Genomic DNA, 19,425 nt, shown 5'->3' with positions numbered 1-19,425 from the left:
CTGGCGATGTTTTTGGATAGTTTACCAACGAAAATATAACCAACTCAATAAAGAATGGAGAGAGACAGATCTGGAATAAAAACGTAGTTATACAGGAGATAACACCAAAAGTAAATCACTCGTCCTGGATCTCGGAGAATTTAAACAGCCTCAAACAAGGAAGGGAAAACAAACTCCCTTTTTTAACATAAGCTTGAGCATTGCGTCCTGGAATATAGCAGGAACAAATCTGTCGAAAATTGCACTAATTCTGGAAGACACATCGGTGATGGCGGCTCTACAAGAAACCTAGACAACAAAACGTGGACAACAAAAACCTTTGACCAAAATGATTACTTTGTATACGGCGTCCCAAATGAACCTGTTAGTCGGGGTCACGCTAAAGGTGGACTTACAATTCTCTTACACGAAGATTTCTTTTGGAATGGGGGCCGCTAGAATGCGCACAGCAAGATGGCTGTGTTGTAGAGCAGCTCTGCTGGCTGATCTATTAATCCGCTCAATATCCTGCCTTTCCCAATAGCATCCACTGCCTGCGAATACAGGGTGATACAGTGTACACACGGCAGAAGACCTGGGTGCAAAAATATCAGAGTAAGCTGATCTGTCTGGCGAGAAATCTGCCTGAGATAACACAGGCCCTGGACGAGGACATGGAGGCCCAGCGAACCCGCTGAGCATCGAATCACAGCAGAGGACAGGTGGCAATACCTGTGACCGGTGGCCACAGATGGAGGCTTGCACTGCTACTCTCATTAAGGCTACTGGCGAGTGCGCGGGGAGTTGTCTGATGGACTGCACAGCGCTGGTGTGAGGGGCCTGGGGAGAACTTCAGGTGTGGTGCGATCCCCTCCCATGGACCAGAGCGAATATCTGAGTCGCGCCGTGGCTGCTGGTGGACGGTGCTGAATTACTGCAGCACTTTGAGTGAGTGCCAGGGCGTGGGCGCGGGGCGACGCGGGTGGCCTGTGGTTTCAGCACCCGTGCTCGGGCCTCGCATTGGCTTCTTGGGCGAGGCCCATCTTCAGTAAGCAACAACCCGCGATACATCCCCGAGCCGAGTCTGCGTCCTCGACGCGGGCCCAGCATGGTTTGAAAATGATCCAGTAGAGGGTTATGAAATTGACCTAAACAATAAAATCAACGAGGCACAACTGGGAAAGCTCTCATTGCGCTGCATTATTGGTCAGTTTCCGGCACCAGATTTCTGATTTCCTGGGTGAATTAAGCCCGGCCCACGCAGATACTATGGTTTGCATTAAATAATTCACACAGTAATCAAGGAGTGACTGTGGCGGACTTCTTGGAGCCCTTTATGACAGCGAGTGCCTGCTCAACATAACATAGTGCCTTCACCAAAGAGGACCCGGAGTTGGAGGGCGTGCCGAGATGATGCTACACTCGCCGCAATGAGGCGAAAGAGAGTACACTTTGCAACTGGGGGCCCACTATATGCCTCAGAACACTGACCAAAATACTGGCTTTAAGCATAGCTGGCACTGATACTCAGTATTGATGGGACTGAGGTGTAGAAACGGTGTCAGATCTTGTCTATCCTGTACTCAGGGTAACAAGCACGACGTGCAGCGGCTGAGTTCTGCTGGTGTATACGGAGAGTGGACCACTATAGTGCGCTTCTCTGACAGGGCTAAGGATCCGGGCTGAGTGTAGAAACTCCTGTTACTGATAGGATTAGGTACTCCTGCTCGTGAGTGGGACCTTTATATGCCGCAGACAGGCTTGGTGGTGCAAGCATGGGGAAGACTGAACGTAGTCAATCGCGCCTCACGTTTGAGCCGCAGAAAAATAGTGAATCACAGCAAAGAGCCACCTCTGATTTGGAGCTGGGGACCCCCAGTGAAAGTTTAAGAGCCATTGAAAAAACTCTCCTAGCCATGCAGACCAGCCTACAGTCCATTGAAGGAAAAAAAAACAATCTGAACCTAAGGATGGACTAAATGTCCGCAAAGTTGAGCAAGCATGCAGTGAGACTGAGCAAAGCAGAGACACGAATAGCAGATGCGGAAGACGGCCTACAGCAAATGGCCTCTAAGACACTTGACATGGAAAAAGTGCTGGCCGTTATACAAGCCAAAAACGAAGACCTGGAGGCCAGATCCAGACGCAATAATCTAAGGATAACTGGCTTGCCGGAATCCACAAACACCGGTCGTCTGGAGACCTACATGGAAGAACTACTACATGCGATTTTTGGTGCAGAACATTTCTCACCAGTACTGATCGTGGAGCAGGTGCACCGTTCTCTGTCCGTTCGTTCTCCCTCGGATGTCCCTCCGTGCCCCATAATTGCGCATCTGTTAAATTACAGAGATTGGGACACAATTCTTCCCATGGCGAGAGAAAAAAGAGCTATAAACCATAAAGGAAGTACCTTGGCCTTCTACCCAGATTTCACCGCAAGAGTCCAAGTGGCAAGGAAAGAATACCAGTCTGTCAAGAAACTACTAATGGCTGAGAAAGTTCACTACGCCATGCTCTACCGGCGCTGCTGCGCATCAAGGTGGAGGGGAAATCAAGATTTTTTACCACTCCAAAGTCCGCAATGGGTTATGCCAAGACCCTTAAGTGACAAAACCGCAAATCCTCCAGCACAGAAACAGATGAATGTGGTGCATCTCCAAATACAACGGCAAACAGATAAAAGGGCTGAATGGAAGGACGACTCTGACTTTCGAATAACTGCTTGTTCTTCTTAAGAAAAGAATGAAGATACAGACTTTAACTACTCAAATAAGATACCAAAATACTGTTTACACCACTGCATTTCTCTCATTTGTATTGTGATACGGTTGGGAAAGTTTATTATTGATGTTCGGCCACCTCCCTTTGCATCTGGGAGGTTATCTGTGCCCCAGCGTTCAATGTTTTTGCATTTGGGAGTTATGCTGGGAAGTATGGGGTGGCTTTAGCAAGTTGGGGTTGCTAAAGTGGGTGGGTGTGGAAATGGGAGGGCGGGGATGGGGAGATGTTTTTATGTGGCTAAGTACGACTCAGAGGTCAACACTGGTAATGTTCTTGTGCCTCAAACCTCAGTTATAACGCGCATAGTATACACAGTATAATTATATGTCACAACTAGACAGTGAAACCATAAACTGCTTGACGTGGAATGTCCATGGGTTGATTTCACCCAAAAAAATAAGGCAGGTATCATATCAAGATAGCCCTTATTCAGGAAACCCACTTGACGAAACACTCTGAGGACAGAATTGGCGTACAATGGGACGGTAAGAGACTGGCATCCTCATATTCCACATATGCCAGAGGGGTGATCACACTAATAAAAGAAAATCTTCCTTTCACTATGATCAAAAGCTGCATAGATGAAGAGGGCCGATATGCAATCACATATGGTAAACTAGCTGGCACACAGCTGACTATCGTGAATGTTTACGACCCCAATATAGATGAACCAGGTCTTTTGAGAACATAATACCTATACTGCAGGATTGGCCCGATGCTGAAATACTATGGGGTGGAGACCTCAATACACATCTAGACCCCAGTAGGGATAAATAAAACAGGAGGGAGCGCACCCACCCAAAGCAGTTCTTATTATCAACGAGGGGATGGCCAAGCTGGGCCTCATTGACGTGTGGTGCTTGCGTAATGCGGAGAGATTAGAAGGCACACACACTTCCACGGTAAACGGTAGTTGGTCACAAGTGAAGGAGTGAATGCCTGGGTTTCCACAATTGAGGTGCCGCCCAAAATGCTATCAGATCATAGCAGCGTTAAGCTTAGGATACACATTCCACAAACTACACCCCATCAATTCACATGGCACTTTTGCTCTGAAGCGCTGCTAGATCCATTATATGTCACCAAGATACGAGAGGCAATAACAATATTGTGACCAAAATTAGGGCTTTGTTGACAGCGCTGCGATTCTATGGGAAGTCTTCAAGGTCACTATAAGGGGCAAATGTATTGGTACATCTGCAGGAATACTAAAGGACATCCGTGGTCAGTTATCTAAAGTTGAAGACACCCTGTCTTGCCTCGAACAGGAACATGAGAGTCTACCATGCACACAGATGCTAGCAAAAATTAAAGAGTCTATGTTTGAGTACAGCAAGCTGGGGGCTGATGAGATCCTCTATCTGTCAAAACGATATGTAGCTCACACATATGGGGAGGGGGGCAGACCTGGGCACAACTTGGCTACCAAGATCAAAGCCCGGATAGAGAGACAAACAATCAACAAGATTAAAGACAAGACGGGTAGGGATCATTACACAACATGAGATATTGTTACACAGGTCAGAAATACCTATGCAGAATTATATATTTCAAAGGGTGGGACTGGCATCTTGGAACTTGATGACTATCTATCGGACGTGGCCATTGTGTGGCTGTCCGACGGACAGAGAGAGTACCTCAGTCAACCAATTACCGAGACTGACGTTCGCGAGGCGATCCGATCACTTCCTAATAAGGAAGGACCAAACCCTGGCGGCCTTACCTGTGAATTCTATAAGGAATTTGCAGATTAATTGATACCCTACCTATTAGAGATGTATGACGAAGACTACGAATCGTGGCAAACTACAACCAACACTTAGGGAAGCATTGATAATCACCCTATTAAAAAAAGATAAGCCACCTTCCCTATGTGACTCCTATCGGCCACTGTCGCTTATCAATACAGATGCGATAATCTTAGCAAAAATTTTGGCCACCAGACTCCAACCGCTGATGCCAAATTTTGTCCTTCCTGACCAATGTAGATTCATTCCAGATAGGTCAACATTTACAATTTTAGAACAATATTTGCAAAGTTTCATATTGTATTGTATTGTATTGTATTTATTATTTATAACGCGCAACTGTCACCCTACGGGTATCCTGGCGCCCAAACAGGAAGTAGTCAGATGGAACAACAATACACTAGCTGTCATGTCATACAAAACAACCGCCGGAACTATTAGATGGAATCAAGAGAATTAAACTTTAGCGAATAGCCATGTTTTCAGGCTCTTTCTGAACCCCAACAAGGTGTCAATTTGCCTGATGTTCTGGGGAAGCTCGTTCCACAGCCTCGATGCAGAAGTGCAGAAAGCTCTGCCTCCCATCCTCGATCTCCTGATCCTAGTAGTTGCTGCCAAACCCAGGCTAGAGGAGCGCAGGGACCTGGTAGGCTTATACCAGGTGAGCCTTTCCTGTAAAGGAATAGGTCCCATGTTGTGCAGGGCTCTATACACAATACATAGGGACTTAAAAGCGACTCTACTCCCGATTGGCAGCCAGTGTAGGTCTCTGAGCGCCAACGTAGTGGAAGAACTGCGAGGTCTTTTAAATGCCAGCTTGGCCGCTATAGACTGGACCCTCTGGAGCCCCTGTAAGATGTATAAGGGGGCCCCTAGATATAGAGAGTTACAGTAGTCCAGTCTGGATATACTAGATCCTGACCTACAGGCTACGGCTGTGATTCTTGACGCTGGCCATAGCCTTCAACTCTATAGACTGGAGTTACTTATTCCATATACTACAGCTGATGGGGTTATCTCCCATCTTTAGTAATTGGGTGTGACTGCTATACACGGACCCCACAGCACGAATTCATGTGGAGGGAAGCACTTTGGACCCCATTCAGATAGGTAGAGGAACCAGGCATGGATGTCCCCTCTCACCACACCTTTTTGCATTGATGCTGGAACCTCTTGCCTGCATTATCAGGCAGCGACATAGAGCTGCGGCATTACGATTTGTCCACCGTCCTGTGAGCATTTCACTCTATGTGGATGATATGTTGCTTTTTATCAAGGAGCCACAGACCTTCATGGCGCCGATACTACGAGAATATATCCGATTCAGATAGTTCTCAGGATTAAGCATTAACTGGACCAAATCTGTTGTAGTGCAGCTGACTGAGAAAACCTTCCCACATACTCTGGAGTTCCCTCATGTATGGTCAACGCAAACTTTAAAATATTTAGGGGTATGGGTCCATCGGGACCCCGACAAAGTTATACAAGAGAATTATGGAACTGCATGCAATGTGTTGGAGCAACAGGTGGTCAACGCGGCCTTTATCACTGGCAGACCGCATAGCCCTCATCAAAAGGGTCGTATTACCACAATTTTTATACTTGTTCAAAAATATACCTGTAAAATGATCCAATTTTGTTTCAAAACGGTGCGGTTGCTGCTGATACAACTGGTCTGGGGGGCAAGCAAGCCTGAGTGAGCTGGGAGACCCTTACCTTAGACCATAAGAGAGGGGGTTTCAGCATACCTGACATGTATTTATATTATCTTTGTGCCCAAGCACAGTATGCGCACTATTGTTACAATACTCATGACTTCATCCCACATGTTGCGGTCGAGCATGGCGACGCACACCCCGTCCCACTGCAATCAATAATAACACACTCACCCAAAAATGAAATAAACTCGATAGACACCACAATAGCAGCATGGCAGGCGCTAATAGAAGTAGAAGCTACCACTATATGCCCCCCTGTTACCAATTGCACATCATGTGGGATTGTCTGTGACACAGGAAACTGGAGCAATGCACACCTTGACGTTGGCAGGGATAGACAAGATGCAAGACGTATACCCCAATAGTGATTTTCTCACGGAAGATGACTTAAGTTGTGTACAAAATAGAACTCTACTTTTTATCTTCATCTTTCATAGACTGAAAAGGGCACTGCAGGCACATTACAACACAATTTCCCGCCGAACCACCGGTGTCACAGACCCTCCAGACTCTACCAGTTAGCCCAACAAGGCACAAACTGGTCACCAAACTATATCGAGTAGCTAGAGAGGAGAAAAACATGATATGCAATAAGAGCCTGGAAGAGTGGAACACAAGACTTGATTCACAGCGTACACAGTAAGATTGGGAACATATCTGTCAGCTCACAAATGCACTCTGGTCAAATGGAAATTTGCGTATAATCCACTTCAAATATCTTCACCAGGACTATCATACTCCACACAAACTGTTTAGATATGGTCTTAGAGATAATGATGCATGTAAACGATGCGGGACGTTGGGTGCAGACTTCTTGCACCTGGCTTGGGAGAGTAGACGGGTGGCGGAGTTCTGGGCCGAGGTGACACGCAGGTTGTACTCTATGACTAACATTGTAATAGAATGCACGCCACAAATATGTTTACTGAGCCTCACGCTGTTCTTGAAGGGTGGCATGGGTAAATTTGTGAGAATTACCTTATTGCTAGCCAAGAGGCGGGTGGTGATGAAATGGGAAAGCTGCCCCGATCCCTGACCACTGGATAACGGATCTAGTATACTGTAGGGAAAACCTTGTATTGTATGCTGAAGAGCTACCTGCTCCCTCAAGGTCCAAAGATATCGGGGAGCCTGTATAGCAATACTTATGATCCACCGCGCAGGCCAAGGCATCTGAAAATGGAGAATAGTAGACCTGTATATGTAAGCTGCATGTATGGCACTTTATGGAACTACAAAAGTGGTTATTTGAGAACAAACAATTCCATGTAATATGTAGCCATGTGTTTTTGTTTTTTTTTTGTCTTGTTTCTACTGCAATATATGGGAATCTTGATTCTGTAAATTCACTATGCATAAGAACTAATTAAAACTTTATAAATAAATAAATAAATAAATAAAGATTTCTTTTGAGATCCAGAAGTCATCACTAAGCGTCTGACGAATATACAATGTATTAAGGTTAAGCACTGGAACAAAAATATGGATATTTCGCAAGATCTAATCATTTTTAACATCTCAATCCCTCTCGGATCCAAAGAAGATGCTCTCATGATCGAAATATTTGAGGAAAAAGAAAAGATGGTTGAAGGAAAAGGATTTCCCTCCGTTTTTCTAACAGGAGATTTTAACTGGAACATTTCTAACGTTCTCTTAGAAAAAGGGGAATATGGTGAACAAGTGGAACCTCTGTCAATCCCAATACCACTATTTCCTCCAGGCATAAAAGCAGATAATCGTGGGAAAATATTACTTTCCTCTCTTCCAGCACTAAATGGAGTTATCCTAAAAGGATGTATAGAAAGAGATATTCCTGCAGCCTGCACAAGAAAAAGTAATTTTAGCTCATCGATTTTAGATTACATGATTTGCAGCCAAGATTTAGTCGGGAGAGTATTAAAATTGAGCTCCAAATTCACACAGGGAAGCGATCATGCAATATTATATCTCAAAACAGGAATAATATTGCAACCTATCTCTCCATGATCTGTCACGCATTTGAACAGTACCGTAGTCATGAACCAGGTTCAAGGGCAGTTGACATGGAATTCTATAACAATCAACTATTTAAATTCTGCAGTTGTCACTGTGGATCACTGACTAAATATCGACAGACACAATATAGACTACCCAAAATATCGACGCCAAAATATCGACGGACAAAATATCGAATTCCTATCTACAAACAGGTAAGTACCAAAATATCGAGTCCAAAATATCTTTTATATATATACATATACATTGTAAAAATATCGAATTTGTTAAAAATAATGTAAAATAAAAAAATTATTAAAAATAAATAGCTAAAATATACTTAAAAATACTTAAATTACCTTAAAATTTTAAATAATTAATTTAACTTATATAAAAAAAATACAATCATATCTGTTAAAACATATATATGTATATAAACATAATATTAATACAAATACACAATATTATTACCGTAGGATAGCGTAGGGGTAAAAATTACTATTCCCACTCCTGGAAGTGCAACAGTAGGCAAAGCGTTGGATAGCGTAGGGGCAAAAATTACTATTCCAACTCCAGAGAGTGCAACAGTAGGGAAACCGTTGGATAGCATAGGGGTAAACATTTCTATTCCCACTCCAGAGAGTGCAACAGTAGGGAAAGCGTTGGATAGCGTAAGGGTAAAAATTACTATTCCCACTCCAGAGAGTGCAACAGTAGGGAAAGCGTTGGATAGTGTAGGGGTAAAAATGACTATTCCCACTCCAGTGAGTGCAAAAGTAGGGAAAGCGTTGGATAGCGTGAGGGTAAAAATTACTATTCCCACTCCAGTGAGTGCAACAGTAGGAAAAGCGTTGGATAGCGTAGGGGTAAAAATTACTATACCCACTCCAGAGAGTGCAACAGTAGGGAAAGCGTTGGATAGCATAGGGGTAAATTTTAATATCCCCACTCTAGTGAAAATAAATTAATATAAATCACATAATTATAAATTAATCAATTAATATATTTTAATTACCAATTAAGAATTAATTAATTACCAATTAAAAATTAATTAACAATGTATTTTAAATAAATATCAATTAACATGTTTAATAATTATAATTAAATTACTTCCCACCCTATTCACCTACAGACCCACAACCTGCTACAGAAAATAAAATAATATTATTCACATAATTGTCAATTAAACAATTAATAAAAATTAATTATCAATTAACAATTAATTAATTATCAATTAACAATTAATTAACAATTAATTCAAAATAAATACCAATTAATTAACATATTTAATTAATTATAATTAAATTACTTCCCACCCTATTCCCCTATAAACCCACAACCCGCTACAGAATTAAATTACGCAAAAATTAAATAACATATAATGAATTACTTACAATAAATTACAAATAAATATACACTTTTCACACATAAACTAACATATAAAACACTTAAAAAAAAATCGATATTATTAAAAAGTCGATATTTTTAATCACCTATATTATGTACTTCGATATTTTGACTGTCTATGTTTTTAAATTTAATATTACAGTACTTACCTTCAAAACGATATTTTGGATGTCTATATTCTGTCCAGTCGATATTTTGTCCATTCTATATTTTGGACTCGATATTTAGGTTACTCGATATTTTGGAATCGATATTTAGACCATTTACCGTCACTGCACAAGTATTAGAGACTGTCATTTCCTCAATCCCAATAATAAAGTTCGAATTATCCTTAATAAAATAGTGCCATCCCTGCAGAATATCCCTAAATATTGGAATTCTCAAGCGGGAAATCGCAAAAGAAAGACCCGAGATAAAGGAGCAATGCACTAAAGAAACTAATTTGCTTTAAATTTCAACATTTCTCAGATTAGACACCAAGAAATCAAAAACATGAAGAATTCCCGTAGGAGGAAAAAATAAAAAAACGAAAAGCTCAATGGGATCAAAACTGGGTTGATATTCAGATTGCAGTCAAACAAAACAAATATCGAGCATACTGGAGCTTAATTGCCAAAGAAACAAGAACAAAGAAATCCCTGCAAGCCTCACCAGTTCCCCCTACCGCATGGGAAACATATCTACACAATTTATATAAACTAAACTTGAGGCAAGAAAGCTTGAACCAAGCAATAAGTAAAATAGGGGAAAATATTCAAGAACCTTGCTCCTGCAGCTCAGCAAATAGAATATCATATAAAGAATGCAAGATCTTCTGCTGCAATGGGTCCGGATCAGATCCCGATAAAAGTACTTCAAAGTAACCCGGAAGAATGGAGTACGTTTTTAGCCCCGCTCTATTCTCACTGCTATGCCACCAGAGAAATCCCTAAATCATGGCTGGGGAGCATTGTGATCCCAATCTACAAAAAAATCTGCAGAACTGGAAACATCATACGCTGTCTCCTTCTTGGGACTGGTTAGGAAAACGATCTCTGAACTGTATGACATGCTACGCGCACAGGCTCCCGGGCTGTACACGGCTAGCCAGAAAAGATGGTCGAGGGAGCTGGGGAGGGACCTTTCAACAAAAGAACGGGAGGACATCTATTACCGCGCCAATCACACTGCGCGCAATACTGCTAGCAGGGAGACCGCAGCCAAGATTGCCACGTATTAGTATTTTACACCGGTCCGCCTCAATAAATTACTATTCCCACTCCAGAGAGTGCAACAGTAGGGAAAGCGTTGGATAGAGTAGGGGTAAAAATTACTATTCCAACTCCAGTGAGTGCAACAGTAGGGAAAGCGTTGGATAGCGTAGAGGTAAAAATTACTATTCCCACTCCAGAGAGTGCAACAGTAGGGAAAGCGTTGGATAGCGTAGGGGTAAAAATTACTATTCCCACTCCAGAGAGTGCAACAGTAGGGAAAGCGTTGGATGGCGTAGGGGTAAAAATTACTATTCCAACTCCAGTGAGTGCAACAGTAGGGAAAGCGTTGGATAGCGTAGGGGTAAAAATTACTATTCCCACTCCAGAGAGTGCAACAGTAGGGAAAGCGTTGGATAGCGTAGGGGTAAAAATTACTATTCCCACTTCAGAGAGTGCAACAGTAGGGAAAGCGTTGGATAGCGTAGAGGTAAAAATTACTATTCCCACTCCAGAGAGTGCAACAGTAGGGAAAGCGTTGGATAGCGTAGGGGTAAAAATTACTATTCCCACTCCAGAGAGTGCAACAGTAGGGAAAGCGTTGGATGGCGTAGGGGTAAAAATTACTATTCCAACTCCAGTGAGTGCAACAGTAGGGAAAGCGTTGGATAGCGTAGGGGTAAACATTACTATTCCCACTCCAGTGAGTGCAACAGTAGGGAAAGCGTTGGCTAGCATAGGGGTAAAAATTACTACTCCCACTTCAGAGAGTGCAACAGTAGGGAAGGCGTTGGATAGCGTAGGGGTAAAAATTACTATTCCCACTCCAGTAAGTGCAACAGTAGGGAAAGCGTTGGATAGCGTAGGGGTAAAAATTACTATTCCCACTCCAGAGAGTGCAACAGTAGGGAAAGCGTTGGATAGCGTAGGGGTAAAAATTACTATTCCCACTCCAGAGAGTGCAACAGTAGGGAAAGCGTTGGATAGCGTAGGGGTAAAAATTACTATTCCCACTCAGGTGAGTGCAACAGTAGGGAAAGCGTTGGATAGCGTGAGGGTAAAAATTACTATTCCCACTCCAGTGAGTGCAACAGTAGGAAAAGCGTTGGATAGCGTAGGGGTAAAAATTACTATACCCACTCCAGAGAGTGCAACAGTAGGGAAAGCGTTGGATAGCATAGGGGTACATTTTAATATCCCCACTCTAGTGAAAATAAATTAATATAAATCACATAATTATAAATTAATCAATTAATACATTTTAATTACCAATTAAGAATTAATTAATTACCAATTAAAAATTAATTAACAATTTATTTTAAATAAATATCAATCAATTAACATGTTTAATTAATTATAATGAAAATATTTCCCACCCTATTCCCCTATAGACCCACAACCTGCTACAGAAAATAAAATAATATTATTCACATAATTGTCAATTAAACAATTAATAAAAATTAATTATCAATTAACAATTAAATTATCAATTAACAATTAATTAACAATTAATTCAAAATAAATACCAATTAATTAATTAACATATTTAATTAATTATAATTAAATTACTTCCCACCCTATTCCCCTATAAACCCACAACCCGCTACAGAATTAAATTACGCAAAAATTAAATAACATAAAATGAATTACTTACAATAAATTACAAATAAATATACACTTTTCACACATAAACTAACATATAAAACACTTTAAAAAAAATTGATATTATTAAAAAGTCGATATTTTTAATCACCTATATTATGTACTTCGATATTTTGACTGTCTATATTTTTAAATGTAATATTACAGTACTTACCTTCAAAACGATATTTTGGATGTCTATATTCTGTCCAGTCGATATTTTGTCCATTCTATATTTTGGACTCGATATTTAGGTTACTCGATATTTTGGAATCGATATTTAGACCATTTACCGTCACTGCACAAGTATTAGAGACTGTCATTTCCTCAAACCCAATAATAAAGTTCGAATTAGTCCTTAATAAAATAGTGCCATCCCTGCAGAATATCCCTAAATATTGGAATTCTCAAGCGGGAAATCGCAAAAGAAAGACCCGAGATAAAGGAGCAATGCACTAAAGAAACTAATTTGCTTTAAATTTCAACATTTCTCAGATTAGACACCAAGAAATCAAAAACATGAAGAATTCCCGTAGGAGGAAAAAATAAAAAAACGAAAAGCTCAATGGGATCAAAACTGGGTTGATATTCAGATTGCAGTCAAACAAAACAAATATCGAGCATACTGGAGCTTAATTGCCAAAGAAACAAGAACAAAGAAATCCCTGCAAGCCTCACCAGTTCCCCCTACCGCATGGGAAACATATCTACACAATTTATATAAACTAAACTTGAGGCAAGAAAGCTTGAACCAAGCAATAAGCAAAATTTTTATCAGGAGCGGTTCCTTACGCCTAAAAAAGTTTGACAAGTGGGTCTCAGCATCAAAAAGTTTGAATATCTCTGCCTTAGAGAGATACTGTGGTATGTGAACAAAGGGGCCACATACCTCCCTGCCTATGTGTATTTTACACATGCTTCTGCTATGCTTGGTCTGTCTAGCTGCGCATACCAGATTGTTGTGACAGGAGGGGCACCTGTTTCCAAACCTTACGTTTACTTTTACGCAACAATGCACACACACACCAAGACTTGACTGAATTAAAGGTAAAAGCTAGACTACAGCTTTATTAATACAGTAAATAAAATCACTGCAGCTTTTCTACGATAAACCACAACTACGAGTGTGACCACCTGACTGGTTTTCTACCAGCACCACCGTTATTTAGACGTTCTGGCAAGTATACAAAAAAGCTGCAAAACCACCTAAAACCGGTATTTTGAGCCGTAATCTATAAATACAAATAGAAAACTTTAAAATGTGTTCTGGAGATGCGTTAATAATCCATGTCTAATAAATACAGTAAACAAAGAAAGAAAAGTTGTCACAAATTAATATTTTTTAAGTTCTATTTAGTATCACTCCATGACTTTGAAGAATCTCAAAACAACAAGGGGCCAGTATTTTTTAGGTCTCGCGCCTAGCGTTACACTGCGCAGCGGTGTTCGTGCAGCTAGATTTCTTTTGACCGGGTTTCAGAAATGGACCCTGGAAATGAACACGCTTGTGCGTGTGTTTTTCCTATGGTCATCTCTGATTGGGCTTTGCGTGCATGTTATTTTTTAACAGACCACTCAATAGGCCAAAGGCGGAAGCATTGCTCTGCAAATGGCCTATTGGCGTCTGTTACGCGCATCAAAGCCCATATGTCTTCAATTATCATGGCCCGACACAGGCGCGATAATTGAAGACATATGGCTCGCAGTGACTCACGGGCGTGTTCTGTTTTTTTTTACAATACTGATCACTTTCGCGATCACTTTCAGTGCCGCTTTTTTTTTTTTTAGAGAGCAGCTCACACCAAAAATTGTCACCTAAACCAAGCTCATCCAAAATCTTTCACTTTCTTTCCCTCGAGGATACATGATGTGCCACGGCAGCATTTAAAACATACAAGAGTGCACAGTTTTGGCATTTTTACAACCCGCCCTGATATTTAACCAGCATTATGTGCCACCACATGTGATTGATGACACTGTATGCCATGTTTGATGCTAACCCTTTTGATTGCGGAAGTGTGATATCATCGTAGTAGTCATGCACTGTGCTCTGCTAGGGCTGCTGTAGGCATGTCAGGGAGTGCTGAGTCGCCATGCCCGGCATGAACTCACCTTAAGGTAGTCATTCTTAGACCGCAGCGCCTCCATTTCCCGCTGCAGCTCCCCGTCCTCCTGGTGCAGCTCCTGCTGCTCAGAACCCCCCATGGGCCCTTCCGCTTGTGCCCCCACCAGCACCTGCTGCTCCGTGCCCGGTCACTGAGGGACACCCCTGGCAGCGAGGGCAGGGTACTGCGGCTGCTCGCGGTCGCAGGACCAAGACTCGCTGCTCCCCACCCCGCCAGCCGCGGCTTGTCACAAGAGGCTCCGCGAGGCGGTCGGACAGGTCCAAGCTGCTGTGCATGTGGCTTAGAGGGGTCCTGGTGGTCAGTGGGGCTGAGAGGAGACTGCAGGGCTCCCGGCACGGGGCTCTTCTAGCAGTGGGCATCGTCTCCACGGGGGATGCAGCAGCAGGTTCTGCTCTTGGCCCAGCTTCACCTGCTCCACTCGGGCTGCCCCCCCCCGGTGGGAGGCTTGCCTGCAGCTGCAGTTCTCCTGGCCGCGGGCGGGAGCACCAGCCGGGCCCCCCCCACCGTCCTAGCTGCTCCTGGTGTTCCGGACTTGCAGCCTACAGCCTTGCAGGAGGGTCAGCTCTGGGTGGCCAGCTGGCCTGGGGTCGGCGTAGGCTGTTGCTGGAGACACGCGGGGACTTCACGGGCGACGTCAGCGGGTTACCCTTGCAGTGCTGCGGCTCCCCCCGCAGGCAGGGCCGGAGAGGGGGCACCGGTGCAACACACACGCCCATTTGGCCAGATGGCTAGTACATAATCTAAATAATAGCCATAATTAAGGTACAGTCGGCCCCTTTATTTCGTCCTCTATCGCCACTACACCTGCTGCACTACTGATAGCATGGCTGTAGTTTTTAAATGTATTTTTAATATCTGCATGCTTGGAAATACCCCCCCCCCCCCAAAAAAAAACAATACATACACACATAATGGTTATTTTGGTCAACCCTCTTCATCAATTGTTATATTCAAGTGCCATCCATACACCCTCCCACCCCACAGCATACAGCATGGAGGGATGTGTCAACCCACCTGTCCATTGTCAGTCTTGGACTGAGTGATCAGCAGCCATCTAAAAGGGAGTGCCCTTCGGTGCGAGACTGGTGTACCTGGGCTGCTTCTTTAATTTTATATTTTTTCTATGTTGGCCATTGGTTTCCATCTTGCACACAATTGTTAAATAAATAAAACAAGGCCACTGCCAGACCTACTGGGTTTACTAATGCTTGATTGCGTATGCACTACCCTATGAGGCCGCAGAGACAACGCTGGTGTTACCATCAATACACATTGTGCATCTCCCCTGAAACTGGAAGAATCCGCATGAGAGTGGGTACTGAAGTACACTTAGAGTGTCCACTACAAATTGAATCACAAACGGTTGTTGATCATTTTTAGGGCATCCATCTAGATGGGTTATAAGGATGCCACTGCTTCCATTAGTTTAATCTATTTTACGTTGTCTGATAGCAGGGAGAGAAGTCTTTTGTTTTGTAAAATATGTTCTAGTTCTCTTTCACAGAATATTGAAATCATATTTTAGTTGTACGAGCAGAGTTCTCGCACCTCCACACCTCGTAAGTATTCACATCTTCAACCAATACATAGACCAATTCAGTGAATTCCTCGTTTGCTTGATTGCCTATTATGGAGAGAAACATACAATAAAGTGAATGTCACTGTGCAACATTTTCTATAGCTTGGATAGCTGGTGGTGCAGGCATAGTAGTGATAAATAAAATTATACTTTTATGCAGGGGTTAGGTAAATGATTGAAATTTCTCTCTGTAGAAACATGTCTCCCTTCTGCTGCTATACCCATGCATTTTATCACAGAAAGATCATTATAACAATAAACTATCATTGGCAAAGTAAACAGGTCTTGCCTTTGGGACCTATTTACTGTGTCAGTGCTTTTTGACGATCCTGAAAACTATCAGTAAACAAACAAAGAATAAAAAACAAGCATTTACAATGCAATTGGTCTTCCATTTACGCAAGTTTAAGTTATTGGCATTGTAAATGACAATGCCTTTTATTTATGTTTTAAAATCGAAAACAAAAATAAAAGGCATTGTTATTTGCAATGTCAATAGCTCAAACTTGTTTTTATCTTAATTGTAATTTATCAGGTTTATGGAACTACCTAATTTCTGAAAACGGACTAAAACCTAGTCTAAATCAATGATGCTAGGTTTATTCAAAGGTTAGTAGCTCTTTAGTCAAGTGATGTCGCAACAAATTAACAGCATTTTGGGGTGTTTTTCAAACAATACTCTTTTCTAACCATTTGTCAAATGTAGCCAAGGGGCACGAAAGTGTTCAATGGCCCAGTAGTGGCAAATCTGTAAAGAACAGTATTCAGTTTTAAAATACCACTTATTTATGGACTAAAACACCATCAATTTTGAATGTAAGTGGTACAATCATGTGTATACAGTTATTAGCATTAAATAAGTTAGGAAAACAAGAAGGGAGTAAGAATGCCCAGAAATGTCATCCAAACTCAATAAGAGAAAATCCAATTAACATATCAGTAACTGCTCTGCAGAACCTACAGGTTCAAAACATTCCAAAGGCTCTCAACCTCTTAATCATCCTACACATCAGAGTCGGTATACAAGTGATATGTGGAACAGTGTATGCTTTTCATTTCTCAAGAAATGCGTGGTTTTTGAGGCAATTATGCTAACAGGTCAGGTTATACTCAGAGCGAACAGGTGCGCGCGTTCCTACTTTTGGTACTGGTATATGAGAATCTCGTTAATCCATCCTGTAGAGTTTCCATCACAGGCAAAGAGAACAGAAGACGAATTCAGATGCACGCAGTGCTTGATGCTAACATGATAGCAATAGAAAGACTGCAGTTTTTATGCTGATTTTATAGCACTCTGTTTTCTGAAGTATAAGGGATGCTCTGATGGCATGTTGTAACATTTGCAGGTCAAATAAAATGTCTGCTGCCTGTTACTACAGTTTAACAAAGCTCCCATCACCAGAGATTTGTGTTCTATCCTTTGAAACTACAGACTCTGATAATGTTGTTATTTTAATTCTCTTCGTGCCATCATGTTTTCTACCATGATCAGTCGGGCATATTAAGGTGACACAGTAACGTTTTTTGGAACCAGAGTATAAAATGACAATAATTTACAATGCAGTAGATCTCGCATTTGCTAGAGTTTATGCTATTGGCTTTGGAAATGGCAATGCCTTTTATTTATTTGTTTCAAAAACCAACACATTAATTAAAGGCATTGTTATCTACAATGCCAATAGCGCAAACTCTAGTAAATGCGAAACCTATTGCATTGTAAATGTTTGTCTCTTGGAAAGGCGGCAACCCTAACAGCTACGCAGGTTCAAAGTTAAAACGAAAGGCACATACTATATCTTCTTTAAAACATCATCCGCAAGTGCAACCCTCATTAAATAAATTAAACACTAACAATCCGCCATACATCGGGCCACCTTTATGTCATAAAAATGACGACAGCTTAAACCCATCTTTAGCTTAAAAAGTTTTAGAGCAACTCATCTGCAATGATTTATTCCTTACACAACAATGACAAACCCTCTTGAAACAAACTTCCGAGGCTGACCAAAATTAATGACTGCGAACGGCTCCAACTCCTACCTGCGCTCAGAGTTAGGCCAAAGAGCAGCAGCCGTAAGGGGCGGCCCAAATGAGGCCTCTGCAGCAACATCGCAGCCTTCTACTTGACGGCTTCCGCTGTGAGCAACAGAAACAACCGGCCGCTCGCGTGCCAGTGTGCGTTAACAGGACGCTAGGACACGTACTGGTTATACCGATGAGCGCATCAGCAAATCAGGCGGCCATATTGTAGGGAAAGGTGCATCACTTTAGGTACATTCAGGTCTGTAGCCTTGTGTTGTTTTTTTATTTTTTTATAAATGTCCTGTAAACGGGAACACGATTATTTTTCACCGTGAAAAGAATTCCAAGGTATGAAAGTGTTCGTACCGTGTGGCTTAAATTAATTGACTCTAAGTATTTACCCAAGGCTTTAAGTGGGGAAAAAAACCACTGGGGGTGCTCTAAAATGGGCGGGGCAACCCACTTAAAGGGGCATGGTAAATCCAAGTAGGGGCGTGGTCTAAATCAAGATAACTAGCATTGCGTTAGGACTGGGGCAGGATCACGCAGACTAGTTCCTCTCTCTGCGTTTCAATTGTTGCCTGATTACACTGCAGCCTTGACACTCAGTGTGAAAAGTCAGAGCAGGGTTGTGCTGGAGCAGGCTGCCTGTGGTTGTCTCTCTCCTAATCATCCCATGATGTGAAGGCTGGCACCACAACGATGTTGCACCTGCGCTGCAGGAAGGGAAATCCTGAGAGAAAATGGCTCTCTTTACAGCTGCGTTCCTCCTACAACGCGGCTCACCTGGCATGCTCACTACCTCCGCTGCTCAGTAGGGAGCAAAATGAGCATGCGCTCATCGATGTGCATGCTCTCACTGCAGTCGAGGAAAAAGAAAAAAAGAAAACGGACTACCTTTGGAGTACTGAAAATAGAGCCTGATAGAGACCCGTTTCGAGGCCCCCTGAAAATTACTGCCAGTGCTCAGACCAGGACAGACCCGGCCCACTTAAAGCCCTGTACTAAACATACAACACAAACCGTGCTCTGCCAACCAAAGCTGAGAGTGAGCAGTTACATTAAACACCTTATATCAGCAATAATGTGTTGCACAAAGTACATGAAACAAATGAACTTTTAAAACTGACTGACTCTAGGGCCCAAACTAAGCCTAAAATACCAATGACATATGTCAAAGTAATGTAGCACACATTAGCTTTGTTTGAGTGCTAGGATGCGGGGGCCTTTTTGTATGTCCTTGGCAGGGAAAGTTTC

General features: G+C 42.3%; 1 protein-coding gene across 1 annotated transcript in view; it reads right to left on the bottom strand.

The window, feature by feature from the left end:
• Positions 1–18,319, bottom strand: part of LOC144819788 (trypsin inhibitor ClTI-1-like) — a 748,451-nt gene extending 730,132 nt beyond the window's left edge. Inside the window, exon 1 of the mRNA XM_078677535.1 lies at positions 18,187–18,319. Coding sequence (XP_078533661.1) covers positions 18,187–18,256 — 70 coding nt within the window. The 5' untranslated portion in view covers positions 18,257–18,319. The remainder of the gene's footprint in view (positions 1–18,186) is intronic.
• Positions 18,320–19,425: the final 1,106 nt, after the last annotated feature.

This window comes from Lissotriton helveticus, chromosome 2_1 (assembly GCF_964261635.1).
Source record: "Lissotriton helveticus chromosome 2_1, aLisHel1.1, whole genome shotgun sequence".
Classification (NCBI taxonomy): Eukaryota; Metazoa; Chordata; class Amphibia; order Caudata; family Salamandridae; genus Lissotriton; species Lissotriton helveticus.
The sequence above is the reverse complement of the archived record's forward strand: the minus strand, read 5'-3'. Positions and strand labels throughout refer to the sequence as shown.